The 24,195-nt window shown below is 41.8% G+C and overlaps 1 protein-coding gene across 1 annotated transcript in view; it reads right to left on the bottom strand.

Moving 5' to 3' along the window:
- The window catches only part of chd5 (chromodomain helicase DNA binding protein 5), an 89,204-nt gene that overhangs the window by 42,469 nt on the left and 22,540 nt on the right, over positions 1-24,195 (bottom strand). The window contains exons 3-12 of the mRNA XM_057845922.1: positions 16,131-16,349; positions 10,795-10,913; positions 10,174-10,409; positions 4,893-5,005; positions 4,683-4,815; positions 4,453-4,619; positions 4,134-4,355; positions 2,025-2,234; positions 1,729-1,940; positions 1,498-1,629 (exon numbers count right to left, since the gene is read on the bottom strand). Of these exons, the coding sequence (XP_057701905.1) occupies positions 1,498-1,629; positions 1,729-1,940; positions 2,025-2,234; positions 4,134-4,355; positions 4,453-4,619; positions 4,683-4,815; positions 4,893-5,005; positions 10,174-10,409; positions 10,795-10,913; positions 16,131-16,349 (1,763 nt within the window). The remainder of the gene's footprint in view (positions 1-1,497; positions 1,630-1,728; positions 1,941-2,024; positions 2,235-4,133; positions 4,356-4,452; positions 4,620-4,682; positions 4,816-4,892; positions 5,006-10,173; positions 10,410-10,794; positions 10,914-16,130; positions 16,350-24,195) is intronic.

Here is a 24,195-nt window from a genome sequence, read left to right as displayed (position 1 = left end):
CCAAGATCGACTTACAGCCTCGAAAAGTAAGGGTTACATTTAGACATGTCTTACACGACTGAAAAAAAGAACCGGAAGTCGGGTACGTAACCTGAGCACTACCAGTATATAGTATCAATTAGAGATGTCCCGATCGATCGGCATCCCGATCCATTGGGTCCGATCACGTCATTTTCAAAGTATCGGAATTGGCAAAAAAACAACGGCCATTCCTTTTTTTAATATATAAATATATATATATTTTTTTAATTAAATCGTTTTCTAATTGTATTTAACGTTACAGACATAATATGTTACACTCATCCAGAGTCTTTAGTTCGGGCTTAAGGTAGGGTTATCAAATTTATCCAGATAACTGCGGTAATTAATTTTTTAAAAAATGTATCACGTTAACAAATTTAACGCAATAATGCATGCGCTGCACGACCCACTCACGCATTGGCGCGCTCAATCTGTAATGGCGCCATTTTACCTATATAGAGAGATAAAAGGCAGCGTAAAATGAGTAGAGTGAATTTTGGCAGCCTTTGGAGCCTTTTTTTAATTGGCTAGAGCCTTACAATCCCTCTCCCTACGATTAGAAATATCATGGGAAGCAATGTGGGGAAGCAAGGTAGCAATTGATCTTTTTCTTAACACCTTATGTTATTTCCCAACGCAAGGAAGATATATCCATTGGTAGCACTAGGCACAGTCACGTTTCCACTTCCCATCATGCATTTGGGCATGCCTACATTATCATTTACTGAAAGCTCAACAAATACACTAGATGGCAATATTTAGTCACAATATACAAAGTCACAAGTCTTTCTATTCGTGGATCCCTCTCACAGAAAGAATGTTAATAATGTAAATGCCATCTTGAGGATTTATTGTCATAATAAACAAAAACAGTACTGTATATTGAATGTACTGTATGTTGAATGTATATATTCGTCCGAGTTTTATTCATTTTTTTCTTAATGCATTGCCAAAATGTATATGATCGGGAAAAATTATCGGGAATGATTGGAATTGAATCGGGAGCAAAAAAAAGCAATCGGATCGGGAAATATCGTGATCGGCAGATACTCAAACTAAAACGATCGGGATCGGATTGGGAGCAAAAAAACATGATCGGAACAACCCTAGTTACATTACGTCAGAAACTTGTTCGGTACGCCTCCATTCCAAACCGAGCACCACGTACCGAAACGGTTCAATGCAAATACATGTACCGTTACACCCTTAACTGTGTTACATCCCATTACGGTCTGTTGTATTTAACTGTCCATCTCAAATTAAATAATTTGAAAATTTACACTGCGATTCCTTGCAAAGCGCTAAAGTACTGCGTATGTTGTCGTGACAAGCCGGTGGCAGGGGTGGGGTGGGGGGGCCCTATAATGGTTATACTTGTCTCCGGGCCCCTGCAACTCTGTTGACAGCCCTGTCTTTTATATTGTAATTTAACTGTTAAAGCTTAACTTAAAATTGTAACATTCGATTTTGATGTACCTGTGGTCCCAGTAGGCCGCTTTATGGCTGTTGTATTCAGGGACGTCGAATTCATCCACCTCCCATGTGCACTGGTCGTATGGGAGGTCCCTCCACTTGATCAGATAGTGCACGTCACCATCTTTGTCAAAGCTACACAAGCACAATTCATTTTTCGTATTGTTCTCACAAAAAAACTTTTAAAACATGTATTAGGGTTTCAACTAGAATTCGTATTCTCCCCCCATGTACCTGTGGTTAAGCACGCGATGGATGACCATCCACTCGGGTTTGATGCCGTATCTGTAGAAGCGCTCCTCCATGGCGGCGTACTGTGGGTCTTTGCTCTTGCGCTTGTCACTGTTGAGCTCCTCCTCACCCGAGCCGTAGTCGTACGGCGGTGGCTCGTCCATGTCGTTCTTACGCTGGTAGTTGCGGTACATCACCGTGTGGTACAGTTCCAACTGTACACACACACACACAAGGGTTCAAAGTAGGGTTTGAAGGATTTCAAAGTGTCCCCGACATGGTGATAAGCGGCACATCACCTGCAGCTCGCTGACCCAGGAGCAATGCCAGTAGGACAGTCCGGCCCACTTGACCAAGAACTCTCTCTCGGGGTGGCCCTTAAGGGGCGGCTTGCTCAGGGGGTCCACGGGCGGCTGCCCGTCCACGCCTGGTGGCATCTCGGCTGGGAGTGGTGCCTCACCCCACGTCCAGTGCATTATTTTTTGCACTTTGCCTTTTAGGGGTGGGCACTAAAAGGAATATAAGAATATAACATAATATTTTACCACTGTATTGAATAAATTGGGTTTGAGAAAAACTGTGGCACAGGTTCAGCACACAAAACAATCTCCCACTCAGATATCATGAAGGAGTCTGAAATTTTCATCCTAGGTGCATATCCACTCACTGTGAGAGAGATATTCTAAAAAGAAAAATCCAGTGCCAAACTCTCTCCATTTGTAGACAACTTCTCTGACTGTCGATTGATGAACATCCAGACTTTTAGAGATGGTTTTGTATCCTTTCCCATCTTTACACAAATCAACAATCCTTGATCGCAGATCTTCAGACAGCTCTTTGACCGAGCCATGATGCACATCAGACAATGCTTCTCATCGAGACAATTCTTACCAGGTGTGTGTTTTATAGTGGGCAGGGCAGCTTTAAACCACTCATCAGTGATTGGGCACACACCTGACTTTAAATGTTTGGTAAAAATTGTTTCAATTGCTCTTTCAGTCTCCTTAAGCAGAGGGTTCACTTACATATTTTTCCCCTTTCTGTCATTGTTTGGAGGCTATCCTCATTAAAATATGAAAACCTTTAGATGTTTGGGTAGTTTTAGTTTAAGCAGACACTGTATTTTAATCTGTGTGATTTTGATAAAAATCAGATCACATTTGACGGTGATTTTATGCAGAAATGTGAGAAATTCCAAAAGGTTCAGATTAGAGATGTTTTCAAAGTCTCGGAATCGGAAAAAAATATCGGACATGCCTTTTTTTAATATAAATATATATATATATATATACATATAAATAAATTAATCGTTTTCTAATTGTATTTAACGTTACAGACATAATATGTTTCACTCATCCAGAGTCTTTAGTTTAGGTTTAAGGTAGGGTTATCAAATTTATTCCGTTAACGGCGGTAATTAATTTTTTTTAAAAATTTGTCACGTTAAAATATTTAACGCAATCAACGCATGTGCTGCACGAGCCACTCACGCATTGTCGCGTTCAATCTGTAATGGCGCCGTTTTACCTATATATAGAGCTAAAAGGCAACGTAAAATGAGTAGAGTGAATTTTGGCAGCCTTTGGAGCCTTTTTTTAAATTGGCTAAAGCCTTACAATCCCTCTCCCTACGATTACAAATTTTGTGGGAAGCAATGTGGGGAAGGCAGGTAGTAATTGATCTTTTTCTTAACAGCCTCTGTAATTTCCCAACGCAGAGAAGATATATCAATTGGTACCACTGCGCACAGTCATGGTTGCACTTCCCATCATGCATTTGGGCAGAACAGTTAAATGGCTACAGTATCATTTACTGAAAGCTCAACAAATACACTAGATGGCAATATTTAGTCACAATATACAAAGTCACATTTATCCTTTAAGAATTACAAGTCTTTCTATCCGTGGATCCCTCTCACAGAAAGAATGTTAATAATGTAAATGCCATATTGATGATTTATTGTCATAATAAACAAATACAATACGTATGTACTGTATGTTGGATGTATATATGCGTCCGAGTTTTATTCATTTTTTTCTTAATGCATTGCCAAAATGTATATGATCGGGAAAAATTATCGGGAATGATTGGAATTGAATCGGGAGCAAAAAAAAAAGCAATCGGATTGGGAAATATTGGGATCAGCAGATACTCAAACTAAAACGATCGGGATCGGATCGGGAGCAAAAAAACATGATCGGAACAACCCTAGTTCAGATACTTTTTCATTCCACTGTATAATGAAAATTTCAGGCCCCTCCATGATTTCTAAGTGGGAGACGTCGCAAAATAGCAGGATGTTCAAATACTTATTTTCTTCACTGTATTTAACTTTTGAGTTCAACTGTAACTGTTGTTGGTTTCTTGAACCATCGGCCGAGTTAAACTAAAGAATGTGATAGGCTTACCATACAGCGTGGACATAGCCATTCCCCGTTGGGTATCTCGGGCAGTGGCGGGTTGAGGCAGTGGATGTGGTAAGAAGACGGGCAAGCGTCGCAACACAGCAACTCGCCGCCGTCCTTGCAAACTCGGCAAAACTCCATGTGGTCGTCCTCTTCCTCGCCTGCCGCCTCCTCCTCCTCCTCGTCTTCCTCGTCTTTGGCTTCCCACTGGATGCCCTCCTTCTCCTGCGGCCAGGCATTTACAGTTTTACACGTTGAACGAAGGTTGTTAAAGTAAACGAGCCAGGCAGTGGTACCAAATCTCGGCCCCACTGGTACTTACACAGTGTGGACAGCTCCATTTACCCTCGGGGGCCTTCTCCAGCTCGGGTTCTAGGCACACCAGGTGGTACGCTCGCGGACAGGTGTCGCACAGGATGATCTCGCCGCCCTGCTGACACACCTCGCAGTAGTCCTGGTGGTCCGTCTCGTAGCCGTCGCCGTCCTCCTCTGGAAGGACGACCACGTTTAAATAGGGTCACTTATTGACCACCAATGCGATGACCAACCTACTTTTTCTCTTTTTGCGGCCGCGTCTAGCCTTTTTCTTGGCAGCGACGGCAGCCCCCGAGGCGTCACAAAGCACCGAGGCACTGAGGATGCTGATGTCGTCGAAGTCCGACTCGTCCAGGAAGTCTTCGTCGCTCTGTAATGGAAACCGACTTATTACGGCGACCCGATTAAGACAAAAGATGGACGTTCCCGCACAAGGCTGAGTCGGACCGAGGATGCTTTCTTTTTCTTCCCGCTTTGGCCCGACTTGGATTTGGTCTTCTTCGGTTTCACTTTCTTCTTGCCGTCTTTTGCGCTCTTGCTTCTCTTTCGAGCACCGGGCCCTTAGAACACACGGATGACGTAAGTGACCGCTGATAAACCCACAGATGAAAACTTTCAAGGACAGTGGCGACTACAGTGGACATCTATTCAAAAAGTGTTCATTAGCTTAACTCGTTAACTCCAAGATCAGGTCACAGAGTATGTGTTGTGGTAGTTAGCAAAAGAGGGAAATTGATATTGAAAACACCGACTGATGTCAGTAGCCGTCCAATTCATTTCAATTAGGAGGGGCAACATCATGATTTGAACATCTATTCCCGTTAAAGGCAGCCAACGAGTTAGGCTTTGTGAGGTCACAGGTCACACACAAATAAATAAATAATAAAATTCCCACAGCAAAATAGACACAGACCACACTCACTTGAATTTATGTCTTTTTTTAAATCTTCTTTTTATAATTATTTATATTTTAATTACTCAGTGTGCACCAGATAGTATGTGGTGCACACTACAAACTGGTGCACACAAAAAATAATCTGGTGCGAACGAGATAGTATGTCTGGTGCGCACTAGAAACTATTTAGAGCACACTAGATAGTATGTGGTGCGTACTAGAAACTCTGGTGCGCACGAGTAACAATCTGGTGCGCAACAGATAGTATGTGGTGCGCACTATAAACTGGTGCGCAAGAGAAATAACCTGGTGGGCTCGAGATAGTATGTCTGGTGCGCACTAGAAAATATCTGGTGCGCACCAAATAGTATGTGGTGCACACTGGAAACTCTGGTGCACAAGAGAAACAATCTGGTGCGCACCACAAACAAACAATCTGGTGCGCACCAGACATACTATCTCGTGCGCAGCAAATTTTTTCCCGTGCGCACCAGTTTGTAGTGCACACCACATACTATCTGTTGCGCACCAGATTTTCTCTTGCGCGCCAGAGTTTCTAGTGCACACCACATACTATCTCGTGCGCACCAGATAGTTTCTAGTGCGCACCAGACATACTATCTGGTGCGCACTGCGTGAGTCCGGCTGGGAAACGGCTTTCGAAAACGTGCACACAAGATAGAAGAGTATACGGTGTGCATTAGAAACTATCTGGTGCGCACGAGAAACAATCTAGTGCGCACCAGATAGTATGTGGTGCGCACTGCAAACTGGTGCGCACAAGAAATATTCTGGTGCGTACGACAAACAATCTGGTGCACACCAGATAGTATGTGGTGCGCATTAGAAACTGGTGTGCACGAGTGACAGTCTGGTGCACACTAGATGGTATGTGGTGCGCACGAGTTGTATGTGGCGTGCACTACAAACTCTGGTGCGTACGAGAAAATCTGGTGTGCACAGGAAACAATATGGTGCGCACTACAAACTGGTGAGCACAAAAAAATAATCTGGTGCGAAAGAGAGTATGTCTGGTGCGCATTAGAAACTATCTGGTGCGCACAAGATAGTATATGGTGTGCATTAGAAACTATCTGGTGCGCACGAGAAACAATCTGTTGCGCACCAGATAGTATGTGGTGCGCACTACAAACTGGTGCGCACAAGAAATAATCTGGTGCGTACGACAAACAATCTGGTGCACACCAGATAGTATGTGGTGCGCATTAGAAACTGGTGTGCATGAGTAACAGTCTGGTGCGCGCTAGATGGTATGTGGTGTGCACTAGAAACTATTTGGTGTGCACAGGAAACAATCTGGTGCGCACTACAAACTGGTGAGCACAAAAAAATAATCTGGTGTGAAAGAGAGTATGTCTGGTGCGCATTAGAAACAATCTGGTGCGCACCAGATAGTATATGGTGTGCATTAGAAACTATCTGGTGCGCACTAGAAACTATCTGCTGCGCACAAGATAGTATATGGTGTGCACTAGAAACTATCTGGTGTGCACGGGAAACAATCTGGTGTGCACGGGAAACAATCTGGTGCGCACTACAAACTGGTGAGCACAAGAAATAATCTGGTGTGAAAGACAGTATGTCTGGTGGGCATTAGAAACTATCTGGTGCGCAAGAGAATCTGGTGCACAACAGATAGTATGTGGTGTGCACTACAAACTGGTGCGCAAGGGAAAAAAATCTGCTGCGCATGAGATAGTATGTCTGGTGCGAACAAGAAACAATCTGGTGCGCACCAGATAGTATGTGGTGCGCACTATAAACTATCTGGTGCGCACGAGAAACAATCTGGTGCACACCAGATAGCATATGGTGCGCACTACAAACTGGTGCGCACAAGAAATAATCTGGTGCGTACGACAAACAATCTGGTGCACACCAGATAGTATGTGGTCCGCATTAGAAACTGGTGTGCAGAGTAACAGTCCGGTGCACACTAGATGGTATGTGGTGTGCACTAGAAACTATCTGGTGTGCACGGGAAACAATCTGGTGCGCACTACAAACTGGTGAGCTCAAAAAAAAAAAAAATCTCGTGCGAAAGAGAGTATGTCTGGTGCACATTAGAAACTGGTGCGCACGAGAAACAGTCTGGTGCGCACTAGAAACTATCTGGTGCGCACGAGTTGTATGTGGCGTGCACTACAAACTCTGGTGCGTAAGAGAAAATCTGGTGTGCACAGGAAACAATCTGGTGCGCACTACAAACTGGTGAGCACAAAAAAATAATCTGGTGCGAAAGAGAGTATGTCTGGTGCGCATTAGAAACTATCTGGTGCGCACAAGATAGTATATGGTGTGCATTAGAAACTATCTGGTGCGCACGAGAAACAATCTGGTGCGCACCAGATAGTATGTGGTGCGCACTACAAACTGGTGCGCACAAGAAATAATCTGGTGCGTACAACAAACAATCTGGTGCACACCAGATAGTATGTGGTGCGCATTAGAAACTGGTGTGCATGAGTAACAGTCTGGTGCACGCTAGATGGTATGTGGTGTGCACTAGAAACTATCTGGTGTGCACAGGAAACAATCTGGTGCGCACTACAAACTGGTGAGCACAAAAAAATAATCTGGTGTGAAAGAGAGTATGTCTGGTGCGCATTAGAAACAATCTGGTGCGCATCAGATTGTATGGTGCGCACTAGAAACTATCTGCTGCGCACAAGATAGTATATGGTGTGCATTAGAAACTATCTGGCGCGCACGAGAAACAATCTGGTGCTCACCAGATAGTATGTGGTGCGCACCAGATTGTATGCCTGGTGCGCACTAGAAACTATCTGCTGCGCACAAGATAGTATATGGTGTGCACTAGAAACTATCTGGTGTGCACGGGAAACAATCTGGTGTGCATGGGAAACAATCTGATACGCACTACAAACTGGTGAGCACAAGAAATAATCTGGTGTGAAAGACAGTATGTCTGGTGGGCATTAGAAACTATCTGGTGCGCACGAGAAACAATCTGGTGTGCATTAGAAACTATCTGGTGTGCACGAGAAACAATCTGGTGCGCACCAGATAGTATGTGGTGTGCACTACAAACTGATGCGCACAAGAAATAATCTGGTGCGCACGACAAACAATGTGGTGTGCACCAGATAGTATGTGGTGCGCATTAGAAACTCTGGTGTGCACGAGTAACCGTCTGGTGCGCACCAGATGGTATGTGGTGTGCAGTAGAAACCATCTGGTGTGCACGGGAAACAATCTAGTGTGCACGGGAAACAATCTGGTGCGCACAACAAACTGGTGAGCACAAGAAATAATCTGGTGTGAAAGACAGTATGTCTGGTGCGCATTAGAAACTATCTGGTGCGCACGAGAAACAATCTGGTGTGCATTAGAAACTATCTGGTGCGCACGAGAAACAATCTGGTGCGCACCAAATAGTATTTGGTGTGCACTACAAACTGGTGCGCACAAGAAATAATCTGGTGCGCACGACAAACAATTTGGTGTGCACCAGATAGTATGTGGTGCGCATTAGAAACTCTGGTGTGCACGAGTAACAGTCTGGTGCGCACTAGATGGTATGTGGTGTGCACTAGAAACTATCTGGTGTGCACGGGAAACAATCTGGTGCGCACTACAAACTGGTGAGCACAAAAAAAATAATCTGGTGCGAAAGAGAGTATGTCTGGTGCGTATTAGAAACAATCTGGTGCACACGAGAAACAATCGGGTGCGCACCAGATTGTATGTCTGGTGGGCACCAGATTGTATATCTGGTGCGCACGAGATAGTATGTGGTGTGCACTAGAAACTCTGGTGCGCAAGAGAAAATCTGGTGCGCACAGATAGTATGCGGTGTGCACTACAAACTGGTGCGCAAGGGAAAAAAATCTGCTGCGCATGAGATAGTATGTCTGGTGCGCACTAGAAACAATCTGGTGCGCACCAGATAGTATGTGGTGCGCACTATAAACAATCTGGTGCGCACAAGATAGCACATGGTGTGCATTAGAAACTATCTGGTGCGCACGAGAAACAATCTGGTGCACACCAGATAGCATGTGGTGCGCACTACAAACTGGTGCGCACAAGAAATAATCTGGTGCGTACGACAAACAATCTGGTGCACACCAGATAGTATGTGGTCCGCATTAGAAACTGGTGTGCACGAGTAACAGTCCGGTGCGCACTAGATGGTATGTGGTGCGCACTACAAACTGGTGAGCACAAAAAAAAAAAAAAAATCTGGTGCGAAAGAGAGTATGTCTGGTGCGCATTAGAAACAATCTGGTGCGCACTATAACCCATCTGGTGCGTACAAAAAACAATCTGGTGCGCACTAGAAACTATCTGGTGCGCACCAGAAACAATCTGTGACATAATGGTGACGATGTGCAAGTAATGCAGTAATATCATTATAGTTTAGTCCAAGATTGAAGTAAAGCTCAACTAAATCCTGTATTATCCTTTTTACCACGCCAAAACTGCTGGTATCTGATGCGCGCCTCCAGTTTGTTGCCTATAAAAGGGAACTTTTTAGTGCGCACCAGAACCACATACTATCCGGTGGAAACCACAGTTTATATTTATTTCTGTTGATGTCCCTTTAGGGACTCAGTAGATCCTTCAATTCATTCATTCCTTTTATTTAAATTTACTGCATATATTTTTTAATGGCCATCCCGAAATATGAGTGGACAACCCTAATATTACATTTGAATGTCAAGCAGGGGCCGAAAAATATTGTCCCATGGGCCGCAAGTTTGAGACCTCTGTCCTATATGAATAATAAAAACATTTAAGATAAAAAAAACAAAATTCGTGCACAAAAGTGTTAAGCGTGACTTGTACCTTTTCCCTCTTTGGTTTTGGCTTTTTTGACGGGCCCGAGCTGACCGCTCAATTGAGTGACAGAGGCTGGGGGCGCCACGGTCACCGTTTCCACAGCGGCGGCTACGGCGGCGGCCACAGCGGTGGCCGATGCCCCCTTGAATGGGTTGTTGGCGCTGAACTCGCGCCACTTTGCCCCCAGGACAGTCATCATCTTGGACATGGGGATCTTAGGGTTCTTCTTGGCAATGAGAGGCCTGGCGAGAAACCAGACGACATACTGTAACTCCACATCGACCTTTTGACAGAGCGCGTCTGCATGCAGAAGCTGAAAACAAACGCACGTGGCCGAAAGCCCGACACGCTTACAAACAGCTTTGTAAGGTCGTGTTTGTCATTTGTCAGGCAACAGCTTGAGCTTTGGCACGCCGGCCTACGAGAGACCGCAATTTCCGAACCCCCGGGAACCCTCCGCCCCCCCCTCCCTCGGCTTTCCCAGTATTCCTGCAAGCAGCTGACTCCGCGCATTGGCTCGTGCTCTTGCTTCAGCTGTTCCAGACCGCCCCAGGTGAGTCTGGACCGGGTTGACACAAAAGAAGCAGTGTTTGCTGCATGTCTGAAGAGAAAAAAATGAAGGCTTGCCTGAGGAACTGGCTGAATGCTTTATAGTTGGTGATGGTCTTGTAGTCGTCCTCGGTGAAGCCGTACTGGACGTCCTCCAAGCCCCATTCGTGCATTAACTGGCTGGAGGATTTCGGCTCCTAGGTCATAAAAAGAAATAGTATTTTTGCTAATTGCTAATCATTAATCACAGTCAGACATGCCTGCTACTATTGCTTTAGTACATGGCGGAAAACACTCAGGTGACTTGAAGTACGGCTCTGAGACCCCCAATTTGGCCAAATTTCAAAATTGTCCGATATGCATGTGTGATACGTATTTGGAAAGCTTAAAATTTCATTTTTCTGGGGGAAGAAAAATTTTGGACAGGAGGGCATTTAAAAAAAAAACAACAGTTTTTTGAACATCAAAACCATAGGCGGAGTTTGACGTTTGGGCCAGGAGGGGCACAACAAGTTGATGACCCCAAAATGTAGTGTCAGCAATAAAATTAACTTACAAGAATATTTATAATAATAAGTTGAAAATGAGCGTTTTTCTTTGTTTCCCATCATTCTCAATCAGGCTGCTTAGGACAGCTATACTCGCCAAGATCGTCATCCAATGACTATGGTACACCTGCCGGTGTCGTGCCAATGTAGTTACCCCAGTCAAAAATTGTATCCCCTGGGCGGAGCCATATGGAGGTAGATTTCTGTCTTCATTATTCCATCAAAAAAAATGTGTTTGAATGCAAAAATAAATTTGAAACTAAAAAAAAAAAATGCATTTGAAAGCTATTTTTCTTTGAATTTATTTTTTGATTGCAGTCAATTTTTTGGGGAATGAAGCAACTTTTTTGACTGAAGTAATGTTTTTTGGCATTTGGGCCACATTTTGGTTCGGACATTTGTGTCTTTATTATTCAATCAAAAAATAAGTTCCTTCAAACAAAAAAAAAATTTTTTTTTTCAACGAAAAATCACTTTAATCAAAAAAATAAAAATTTCAATCATAGAAAAAATGTTTTTGAATGCGAAAAAATATTTGAGACTCAAATATTTGCCTTTGAACACTTAATTTTTTATTAAAAAAAGGTTGATTTTAGCAAGCCTTTTTGTGTTTGGGCCATATTATGGGTAGGACATTTGTGTCTAAATCATTCAATCCTCAAAAAAGTTGCTTCAATCAAAAAAAAAAAAAAAAAAAAAAATTCAAACAAAGAAAAAAATCATTTGAAAAATAAAATTGCCCTTTCCTAATTTTTTTTTTGTTTTTGTAAGTAATATGCAAAGCAAATGACTGTCTAAGGTGCTAGTCACATGAGCTGTTCGATAAATAATTTTGACCCATTAACATTTTTTGTTGTTGTTGTTCATTTCATTCATTTTTGTTGTTTGCTTTAATGCTTTACAACCTTTACATATACAGTGGTACCTCTACATACGATCGCTTCGACACACGAACTTTTCGACATCCGGCGTAAAATTTGACTCGCCATTTGTTTCTACATCCGACGACATGCTCGAAATACGACGACAATGGCAGCACCGCAGACGAATGCACGGCGGATTTTCTTGTGTGACAAATCAACACAGGTTTCAGAAAAGGTTGGTACAGGTGGTGAAACAAGGAAAAAGTTGACGCTTACCTTCTAAATGAAGATGCAAATGACAGAAAAATATGAGCGTAGGGTGGGCATCCGTGAAATGGCTCAACAATACATCTCCACGGTCCTCCTCCGACCATCGTTCGCCAGTCTTTATAAGTTAAGCTGACAATTCTTATTGTGGTAACATCTCCAGAGAAATCGCCAGCTTCGCCACGTTTTCATCATTTCTTTCACAACTTATTCAACACAAAACGCCTGCTGTCTGCCGCAATTGACGATGTTCTCAAGAAAGCATTGAAAGCGAAAGTAAACTTTCACCCGCTCCCCTCCCTCTTTGTCACGTCAGCGCCGCGGTGCCTTCAGGTACAGAAAAAAACGTCCGCCTTATTAGAACCCGTTTCGTTACACTATTACAGGAATTATTATTATTATTACATTATTAATCCGATTTTTATTTATTATTTATTTGTTTTGCTATATGTAATTGCTATTTGTAATAGTACCAGCAGTATTTTTTAAGGATTTAGTGCAGGTTTTTGGGCTGTGGAACGAATTAATGGAATTATAATGTATTCCTATGGGAAAATCCTGCTCGACATACGACCATTTCGATTTACAAACAAGCTCCTGGAACGGATTAACTTCGTATGTAGAGGTACCACTGTATATATATACTGTATAGGAAAATCAATTACATGCAATGACACTTTTTGGCCACCGGGGGGGCCTGGCCCCCACTGCCCCCCTTAAACTCCGCTTATGAGCAAAACCCTATCTGGAGGTGAGAGCAAGCGAGAGCAGAATTACAGACGCCATGAATTTAACGAGATATTATAGCGTACTTACCTTGTTTCTATCCAAAACCTCCATGTAGCATGTATCACTCAGTGTCAAGACACAACTGTGAATGGCCACAGTTGGATTTTTTGTGGATTTTATGGGTGAAACATGGTAATATAACAAGGGTCGCGAAGCAGAAATCGCAGACATCAAGGAGTGGTCGAGATTTTCTTTTTCATATATCTACCCTTTTGAACATTTTTTTTTTTTGTTTGGATCAACTATTTATCATCTGATATATCGGGGAAATGCGACAGTATAAAAAAAAATACAATTTAGCGATAGTTATGAGGTAGACATCCGTGACTTTTTTACAAACGCCATTTTATTTCATTGTGACGTAATTTGTTTAAAAGTTTAAAATATGCGAGTGAATAATATTTTTAAATCGTTTTTTGGGTTAAAACAAAAACGGTTGCGCGATGTCTGTAAACCAGGGTTTCCAGGGTAAAACGGGCAAATTAAAAATAGTTCGGGGGCTTAATGCGCCATGAGTCTGCTGTGGCAGCATATAGGGTGGAAAACACAGACAAGACTGAAAAAGCAGTTTCTGCTCTTGCACTCCTCTTTAAAAGAATGCTGTATTTTAAGCCAAAACAAATGTTGTGTTTGATAGAGCAATATGTCTATATGCTGCCAAAGCAGATTCATGGCGCATTAAGCCCCCAAACTATTTTTAATTTGCCCGTTTTACCCTGGAAACCCCCGTTTACAGACGTCACGCAACCGTTTTTGTTTCAACCCAGCCATGAAAACTAGGTAAGTAATTATATTTATTATTCAAAACGTCTGTCAGTTTTAGCTTAGAATCATTAATTGATGTCTAATATTTTGTTAAAAAAAAAAAAAAAAAAAAAAAAAAAAAAAGGACTTAAAAAAATTATTCACTCGCATATTTTAAACTTTTAAACAAATTACGTCACAACGAAAAAAATGGGGTCTGTAAAAAAGTCACGGATATCTACCTCATAACTATCGCTAAATTGTATTTTTTTGTGACTGTCGCATTTCCCCCGATATGTTAGATGATAAATAATCGATCCAAACAAAAAAAAAAAAAAAAAAAAAAAAAAAACATTTAATAGGGTTAATATATGAAAAAGAAAATCTCGACCACTACTTAATGTCTGCGATTTGTGCATTGCGACCCTTGTTATATTACCATGTTTCACCCATAAAATTCCCAAAAAATCCAGCTGTGGCCTAGTCACAGCTGAGTCATGACACTCAGTGATACATGCGACATGGAGTTTTTGGATCGAAACAAGGTAAGTACGCGATAATATCTCGTTAAAGTCATGGCGTCTGTAATTCTGCTTTCGGGTGCTCTCACCTCCAGATAGGGCTTTGCTGTTTTTTTTCTTAAAATGCCCTCCTGTCCAAAATTTTTCTTCCCCCAGAAAATTGAGATTTTAAGCTTTCCAATGATGTATCACACGTGCATATCGGACAATTTTGAAATTTGACCAAATTGGAGGTCTCAGAGCGGAACTTCCAGTCACCTGAGTGTTTTCCGCCATAGGCATATTGTTCTATCAAACACGACAGTTGTTTTGGCTTAAAATACAGCAGTTTCTTTTAAAGACGAGTGCAAGATCAGAAACTGCTTTTTCAGCAGTGTTGTTAATCTTACTGAAAAAAAGTAATTAATTATAGTTACAAATTACTTCTCCCAAAAAGTAATTGCGTTAGTAACTTAATTACCTGAATGTAAGAGTAATTAGTTACTTGGCAAAGTAATTGGTGATAATTACTTTTTTTTTTTCCCTCAAAAAAAAAAAAAAAAAAAAAAACATTGGCCACACTATGTGAAGTTTTTTGTGAAGGTTTTTGGTACAATTGGCCCGAGCCCAATTCTTTACCTTAATTTACCCTTTACCCTGAATCAACTGTTAAAAGTTGTTAAAATTGCTCCCATTATTGCATTAGTTCCCTTCTCTCTTCTTTCGACATATGAAAATTTTAAAACTGTTTCATCATTTAAAGATAGAATCAAGTCAAGATTTTGCCGATTTAGGAGTATTTTAGATAAAAAGTTACTTAGGTTCGCTAGGAAGGCTCTCTACAACAGAGCTGTCCTAAAAAGTCTACTGCTTTAAGATGGCGGCTGTCTACTAACTCATTTAGTGCCATGTCTGTCATTTTGCATCTAGTTATATCTATGTACAGTACATGTGATATCTACCATGTCTACCATATCGACCATAACATTCGGGCGTAGTTTGTTGGCTATCGGCAACAACATGTATTATTGGAGCTACCTAGCATCGCGTTTGCTCGGCGTCACAACTTTCTTGCCTCCTCCCTACTCCTGCTCTGCTCTGTCGTCTCGGTGAGTCCGTCTCCCTCAGACTTTTCGACCAATATAATAAAACACATACAGTAGTAACGCATGCCTTTCCGTCCTCGGTAACGGTAACGGCGTTGCCAAGATGAGAAAAGTTATTAATTAGATTACCCACTACTGAAAAAAATAACGGCGTTAGTAACGCCGTTATATTGTAACGCCGTTATTAACAACACTGTTTTTCAGTCTTGTCTATGTTTTCCGCCATATAATAAAATAAACATATCAAAAGCATAGAGAGATCAACAACAAAATGCATCCAAAATGAGTGCATGTCCATGTGTTCAAACATAAGAGCCCCTATATGCACAAAAATGAGTAAGCGATAAGAACAAGCCACTATGCTGACAGTTGACAACCACATCACACTCTTGACAATGATAACTGATGGGCGTAACTTTCTAAGCTAACATCAAGCCCAAACTCGGCTGATGTTGACAGAATCAGCGTTGCCCTGACCACAGGCACGCAGAACTCTTTTGTCCATCCTCTCGGCCCCCTTTCAAAAGACTGAACAATTCCGTCTTCAACGAAAAATCGGTAGCAATGTTTTAAAAAAAAAAAACTGACGCAACTCACCTTCATGTTCCCATCATCCTCGTCATCATCGTCATCCTCCTCGTCCCGCTTCTTCTTCCTGGGCTTCCTCTCTTTCTTCTCCCTGGGTTTTTTCTTCTTCTTCTTGGTGGGTCCGAACATGCTGCTCTCGCTCCCGGAGCCCCGCTCGGGATGCTCCACCTCTTCGTCCGCCTCGGACACTCGGTCCTGATCGCTATCCACGCTCACATGGATGCCTCCCTGACGACAAGAAAATAGGCATTTTCCAATTTTATTTTTTTAAGTTTCTGAGGTCAAGGTTTATTCATGAATCTTTTGAAGTGAGTTATCTCATAGCCTATCATTTGCAAAAATAGACACCCAGTCTAAAATTGATCATTCCCAGTTAAAATGAGTCAGGGTTATCAAACATACGGTCCGCGGGTCAGAAGAGGCCTGCTAGCAGTGTTGTTTTTGTTACCAATGACGGGAACGAAAATATTTTGTCGACGAACAATTTTTTCATGACGATGACGTGATGATGACGAGTAGCAGTGCACCTGAATTTAGGGTGTGCTTCAAGATAGGCTTTGCTCCAGCTTGCTTGTTTGGAAACACATGGTAAGATTTGTTTTCTTATCTTGACCAGAGGGAAAATGCAATGTTACTTTAGTCTTTAAAGGTCTGAAAGAGATCATCACACACTAAATGTAACTCATTGTTAGCATAGTATCCGCGTCAGCGTTAGCATCAACTTTAGCTTAGAGAGCATCCCCTTAAACGCTCGGACAATTTACATAGAGTTCGTGGCTTCTCGGTGGGTCTAATTGAAGTTGTATTGTGTGTATTATTATCATCACGAAGTTGGCGTTGTCCTTGTAGATGTAACAATATGTGCTCGTCCGTCTCTGTTCCTTCGAAATTGTCGGAAATCTTTATTTATATTTATTTTTTGATTAAAACTTGAATTTTACAGACGAAAACATTTTCAGTAACGGTCAACTAAAAACGAGACAAAATGGCAACGGTCATTTTCACTTTCCTGTTTGGACCACTCTGCTCCAACGAAACCTCAGTATTTTTCATCAGGCACCTGAACGTCTTAAGTCCTAATGGGAAATATTTCAATGCAGTCGTGTTCAGGCTGGGATACCTCTTATATATGACAGATACGAAAAAGACTGGGCCTTGTATCAGGGAGTTATTAGTCATTTACTGAATTTGGCGTATTGCCAAAAAAAGGGCACCGGCTTTGGCACCCCGCCCAGGTCAGGCCCGTGAATGAAAACTCACCATTTTGACAACTTAAAGCGGAAGTTAAGGATTTTTGACATTAAGCCTAATCTTCGGGTAAGCAGGGGTTTAGTTAGTTGATGTCAACAAAATCTGTTTCATTTGCAAGTTATTTGTTAGTTTCAGGGCTCCGGAGTGGCTAAGCTAACGCGAGTCAATGGCACCATTATAGCATGCCAATAAAAAAATGATGCCTACCTACGAACAGATCCAACATAGTCAAATAAATTCAAAACGTAGATCATTGTTTTAAAACACCCATGCGGCAAAAACAATGTCACACCAAACTCCTGTAATTCATTTCATTCTGCAGGACTATTTTTTTTTAGATGCGTAATACAACCCCAATAAAGAGGAGCGCTTCGGTCACTCGTTCTCACGCCGCATTCGAGGAAGGTGGGAAGTCGGACTTGTCCCTCTCGGAGAGTACCAGTTGCGACCTTAAAGCATTCCAAGCGAATGTAAACAGCAAAGATGGCTGATCGCCACAAGTTGTTTTTTATTTTGGCCTTCAAAAGACATTTTGACCTCCAGCAAACCTGATTTCTCACAAACGATCAAATAGTGGAGCGTACTAATGATATTTTTCCAGGTCAGAGGTTGGAAACTCTGACTTCCCACCTTCCTCGAATGCAGTATCAGTCTGCTGAGTTAACTAACGGCCGGCAACATTGCGAAATGTGCGAAATTTAGAGGCTGTGGAAACATATAAAAAACGTGCAAAGGAAAGTTTCCACAAATTCCCGATGAAGAACGGAGAAAAATATAAACTCGTCACTTGCTGCTGGCTAAGACATAAAAAAATCAGCGGTGAAAAAAAAACGATGGGATATCACTTCGCCCTGCTCCTCTGCAGAGCTTCTGGATCACAAATGTTGCTGTTCATTCTGCAATTATTGACATGCAATGGTAAGTTTTAATAACTTTATCCTGAAAACATAGCCAACACAATTGATTGCATGGGTCATCGATGATTTTCTTGTATGCATAACATATGTTGTTTTTTATTGGCACAGTAAATTGGTGCCATTGACTCGCGCTAGCTTAGGCACTCCAGAGCCCTGAAACTAACAAATAACTTGCAAATGAAACGGAATTTGTTAAAACCAACTCCACCAACTAACTAAACCCCAGCGAACTCGAAGATTAAGCCTAATGTCAAAAATCCTGAACTTCCGTTTTAAGATCTCATACAGTGGGGCAAATAAGTATTTAGTCAACCACTAATTGTGCAAGTTCTCCCACTTGAAAATATTAGCGAGGCCTGTAATTATCAACATGGGTAAACCTCAACCATGAGAGACAGAATGTGGGGGGAAAAAAAACAAAAAAAACACATTGTTTGATTTTTAAATAATTTATTTACAAATCATGGTGAAAAATAAGTATTTGGTCAATACTAAAAGTTCATCTGAATACTTTGTTATGTACCCTATGTTGGCAATAACGGAGGCCGAACATTTTCTGTAACTTTTCACAAGCTTTTCACCCACTGTTGCTGGTATTTTGACCAATTCCTCCATTCAGATCTCCTCTAGAGCAGTGATGTTTTGGAGCTGTCGTTGCGCAACACAGACTTTCAACTCCCTCCACAGATTTTCTATGGGGTTGAGATCTGGAGACTGGCTAGGCAACTCCAGGACCTTGAAATGCTTCTTACGAAGCCACTCCTTTGTTGCCCTGGCTGTGTCTTTGGGATCCTTGCTTGTTTGTAGGTGACCAAATACTTATTTTCCACTCTAATTTGGAAATAAATTCTTTAAAAATCAAACAATGTGATTTTCGTTTTTTTTTTCTCACATTCTTGTCTCTCATGGTTGAGGTTTACCCATGTTGACAATTGCAGTCCTCTCTAATCTTTTCAAGTAGGAGAACTTGCACAATTGGTGGTTGACTAAATACTTATTTGCCCCACTGTATGTCTCATGAACAGTCTCACCAATTTTGAGGAGGATCCAACTAACTCATTAGGTGCCAAGGTCTCAAATGTGCACCCGCTAAATCAGGGGTCCCCAAACTATGGCCCGCGGGCCGGACACGGCCCGCCTCCACATTTGGTCCGGCCCCCTGAACCCAAAAAAAAAAAAAAAATATATATATATATATATATATATTTTTTTTTTTTTCCAATAGTGTTGTTGATTTCCTGGATTTTTGATTTTTTTCTGTGAAGAACCCAGAGAGGGTTATTTGGTTATTATCTATTTAATTAATAGTGTTATTATTATTTATTATCATATTATATTATTATTATTTTATTTACTTTTGTTCCGTGAAGAATCCAGAAAGGGTTATTTGATTGTGGCTTTCTGAAAAACAATTAATTTTTACATTTAGGCACTCCTGCAATCGTCACACTTTTTCTGTTACAAACTGACCCCGGCCCCTCATCAGAGCTCTAAATCTATTTATTAAAAAATCATATTCAATCCAAAATACCCGATTTCCTGTTGGTTTTGCAATATAGGTGCAAGAGAGGAGCAGTTTTGCACAAGGTATTGACTCCCCACATTTCATCGCTCTACGTTGAAAAAACTTAATAGGAGAGGCCTTTTTAAATTTCAAGGGGCCGCCACTGAGCCCTTTTGTTATGTTTTTTCGCAAGGTCGCAAAACTGTCGAACCCTAAACCCTACGTGTGTGTGTGCAAATTTGGGTTACTTTTTGAGCATGTTCAGCGCTCTAAATTGGCCATTTTCATTTGCCATGAAAAAATAATATCAATCCTTTGCATTACAATAGGGCTCTGGCGCCAGTTGGTGCTCGAGCCCTAATTACCTATTTAACTGAATTCATTATCTAATGCAAATAAGATTGCTTAAAAGTTGGTGGGAACAATTAGAGCATCCTGAAAAGTTGGTAGTGTTACATCCCTACCGTCCCTATGCAAACCTATGCTCTTGGATTGGATTGGAATTAATGAAGTTATAAAGGATATTGTTCTTAATAAAAAAAATACACTAATGACCTCAGTTAAACAAATTCAATTTTTAAAAATGCATTAAGAACATCTGTAAGGCTGCATGGTTAAACACTAACCAGGTGTTTCCGTACAAGTGTGTGTGTCAACACCAGTGTTTGCGTGTCCCATCACCCATTGTGTGTGATTGTGCGGCCATGTTAGCATATTCATGCATTTGTGTTTTCCTTCCTCTCACATCTGCATGCATTTTTTAGTCCCCTGTTTGTATTTCTTTCATGTTGTGCATATTAAAGCGAAACGCGAGTGTGTGCGTGCAGCCTGTTGCTTTCACACACAAATCCACAAATACAGACTTGCGGGCGTTTTTGCTCCGTGGCGCAGTGGAAAGGCTCGTATTGCCGCAGCGCCCGCCAACCTTTTACCAGCAGCCTGGCAGTGTTGCCATGGCGACCACATTTGAGCAGTCTCTCTCTCTCTTCCTAGTTTTGCTGTCATTCTCATCACCAACACACACACATAAAACCCCTCCACTGTTCATTTCCCTCTCTACTTGCACACCCCCCATTTAATTTTCTTCTTCCTATCCTTCTGTTCACCCTACACACACAGTAGCTAATAGAAGAGCGCCATCCAATCACACAGCTCCGCATAACGAGCTTGTTATGCAGAGGCCCGCGCTCCTCCGCCAGCCGCCGTCTAGACAAATCTCATTTATGCAGAAGAAGAAAAAAAAAAGGAGTTTAAATGGAGGAGGGGAGCGGAGGTGACTGAGGAAAGGAACCCCAAAGAGGACAAAAGCCCCTTCTTAGGAGAGCGAAATCAGATAACTGCTGATAACCTAATCAAATTAGATGCTCCTGCATATTGGTTCCGCCTCGGAGGGGAAGACTGCAGTGCAGCGGCGAGCCAATGAGCAAACGAGCGAATATTAGAGGCAGATGTAAAAAAAAAAAAAAAAACAACTCTTTGTCCTCACAGCTGAACTGTAAAATCAACACGGCGGGCTGATCTGAGAGCTGTTTGGAAAAACAGCTTCTCTGAGCTGCACACTGTGGAGTCTTTGTTTCACTGCCAAATGGATAAACAAGAAAATTCTGACTGGGATTCTTGACTAAAGGAAGAAGGATGATGGGATAGAGATAACGAAAGGAGGATGGCGGGATGAGTGGATCGTGACTTGCTCGGTTGGAAGATGTGAAGAAGGTTAATGATGTGGGGATAGTCGGACAGAGCGCACCTTCAAGCTTTGATGAAAATGTTTGTTCATTACATCAAATATTGAACAAAAACATTTTATTTAGATCTAAAACAGGGTTGTCAAATTTAATGATTTAAATACAGCGGGGCTTTTCACACTCTGTTGCTGGTATTTTGGCCCATTCCTCCATGCAGATCTCCTCTAGAGCAGTGATGTTTTGGTGCTGTCGTTGGGCAACACAGACTTTCAACTCCCTCCTCACCCCGTGGTGTTAAAATGATAACAAGAACGGTGAGCAAAACTCCCAGAACCACACAGGGGGACCTAGTGAATGACCTACAGAGAGCTGGGACCACAGAAACAAAGGCTACTACCAGTAACACAATGGACCGCCAGGGACTCAAATCCTGCACTGCCAGACGTGTCCCCCTGCTGAAGAAAGTACACGTCCAGGCCCGTCTGCGGTTCGCTAGAGAGCATTTCGATGATCAAGAAGAGGACTGGGAGAATGTGTTATGGTCAGATTAAATCAAAATAGAACGTTTTGGTAGAAACACAGGTTCTTGTGTTTGGAGGAGAAGGAATACTGAATTGGAGGAGAAAGAATACGGAATTGCATCCGAAGAACACCACACCCACTGTGGACACATCATGCTTTGAGGCTGTTTTTCTGCAAAGGGACCAGGACGACTGATCTGTGTAAAGGAAAGAATAAATGGGGCAACGTATCGAGAGATTTTGAGTGAAAATCTCCTTCCATCAGTAAGGGCATTGAAGATGAGACATGGCTGGGTTTTTCAGCATGCCAATGATCCCAAACACACAGCCAGGGCAACAAAAGAGTGGCTTCGTAAGACGAAAATCCATAGAAAATCTGTGGAGGGAGTTGAAAGTCCATGCCCAACGAAAGCCCCAAAACATCCCTGCTCTAGAGGAGATCTGCATGGAGGAATGGGCCAAAATACCAGCAACAGTGTGTGAAAAGCTTGTGAATAGTTACAGAAAACGTTTGGCCTCCGTTATTGCCAACAAAGGGTACATAACAAAGTATTGAGATGAACTTTTGGTATAGAACAAATACTTGTTTTCCACCATGATTTGCAAATAAATTCTATAAAATCAAACAATGTGATTTTCTGGGGTTTTTTTTCACATTCTGTCTCTGATGGTTGAGGTTTACCCATGTTGACAATTACGGGCCTCTCTAATATTTTCAAGTGGGAGAACTTGCACAATTTGTGGTTGACTAAATACTTATTTGCTCCACTGTAAATTAGCGTGTAAAGATTCACCAGAATGCTGGAAATTACGTAGTTGATACTCTAAATGTGGATGTATCCCCCAGCACTGGTTGTGGGGACCAAAGTGATATCTTTTCAAAATCCCTGGCAGCGCCCCTGCCTAAAATGAACAAAAAGTTACCTGTATACGCCACCAAAATAGGGGGAAAAAAACCCAACCTTTTTCAAACGATATACCGATTCTTGACAGGAGCATATCAATGACCTTTAGGGATACGAAGTATCACAAAATATCACCATTTTAAGATGTTCTCACACCCCTTTTAATGCCTAGATGCACTGCCATATGATTTGTGCACTATAATCCACAAATGCACTGCTGGCCAAAAGTATTGCCACCACTGCAATTCTGTCGGATATTGCTGTTTCTCCCAGAAAATGATTGGAATTACAAATGCTTTGGTAATAATATATTCATTTATTTTGCTTGCAATGAAAAACACAAAAGATTTTCATTTTACACAAAACTCCAAAAATGGGCTTGACAAAAGTATTGGCACCCTTTGAAAAATCATGTGATGCTTCTCTAATTTGTGTAATTAACAGCACCTATTACTTACCTGTGGCACATAACAGGTGGTGGGAATAACTAAATCACACTTGCAGCCATTTAAAATGGATTAAAGTTGACTTAAACTTTGTTCTGTATCCTTGTGTGTACCACATTGAGCATGGAGAAGAGAAAGAAGACCAAAGAACTGTCTGAGAATTTGAGTAGCAAGATTCTGAGGAAGCATGGGCAATCTCAAGGCTACAAGTTCATCTCCAAAGACCTGAATGTTCCTGTGTCTACCATGCACAGTGTCAACAATAAGTGTAAAACCCATGGCACTGTGGCTAACCTCCTTATATGTGGACGGAAAAGAAAAATTGACGAGAGATTTTAACGAAAGATTGTGTGGTGGATAAAGAACCTCGACTACCATCCAAACAAGTTCAAGCCGTCCTGCAGTCCGAGGGTACAACGTGTCAACCCGTACTATTCGTCGGCATTTGAATGAAAAGGGACTCTATGGTAGGATACCTAGGAAAAACCCCCACTTCTGACCCAGGGACATTAAAAAAGCCAGGCTGGAGTTTGCCAAAACTTACCTGAGAAAGCCAAAAACGTTTTGGAAGAATGTTCTCTGGTCAGATGAGACAAAAGTCGAGCTTTTTGGGAAAAGGCGTCAACATTAGGAGTGGAAACCTCTTGGTATCTCATGATACGGCAGGAAAGCTTCTGCTGTGAATTGGAAGGAGTTTATCACTAGTAGACGTCCAATCCCAGTTCAAACAGATTGAACGTCTATGGTCGTCAGTAGCAGTGCAACGGTTTGCGGTTCAAAACCGAACCGTACTGTTCGCCCTGTACGGTTCAATACGCCTTTATGAACCGTGCCTTTTTGGTTTT

Source organism: Corythoichthys intestinalis, chromosome 9 (assembly GCF_030265065.1).
Source record: "Corythoichthys intestinalis isolate RoL2023-P3 chromosome 9, ASM3026506v1, whole genome shotgun sequence".
Lineage (NCBI taxonomy): Eukaryota > Metazoa > Chordata > Actinopteri > Syngnathiformes > Syngnathidae > Corythoichthys > Corythoichthys intestinalis.
The sequence above is the reverse complement of the archived record's forward strand: the minus strand, read 5'-3'. Positions and strand labels throughout refer to the sequence as shown.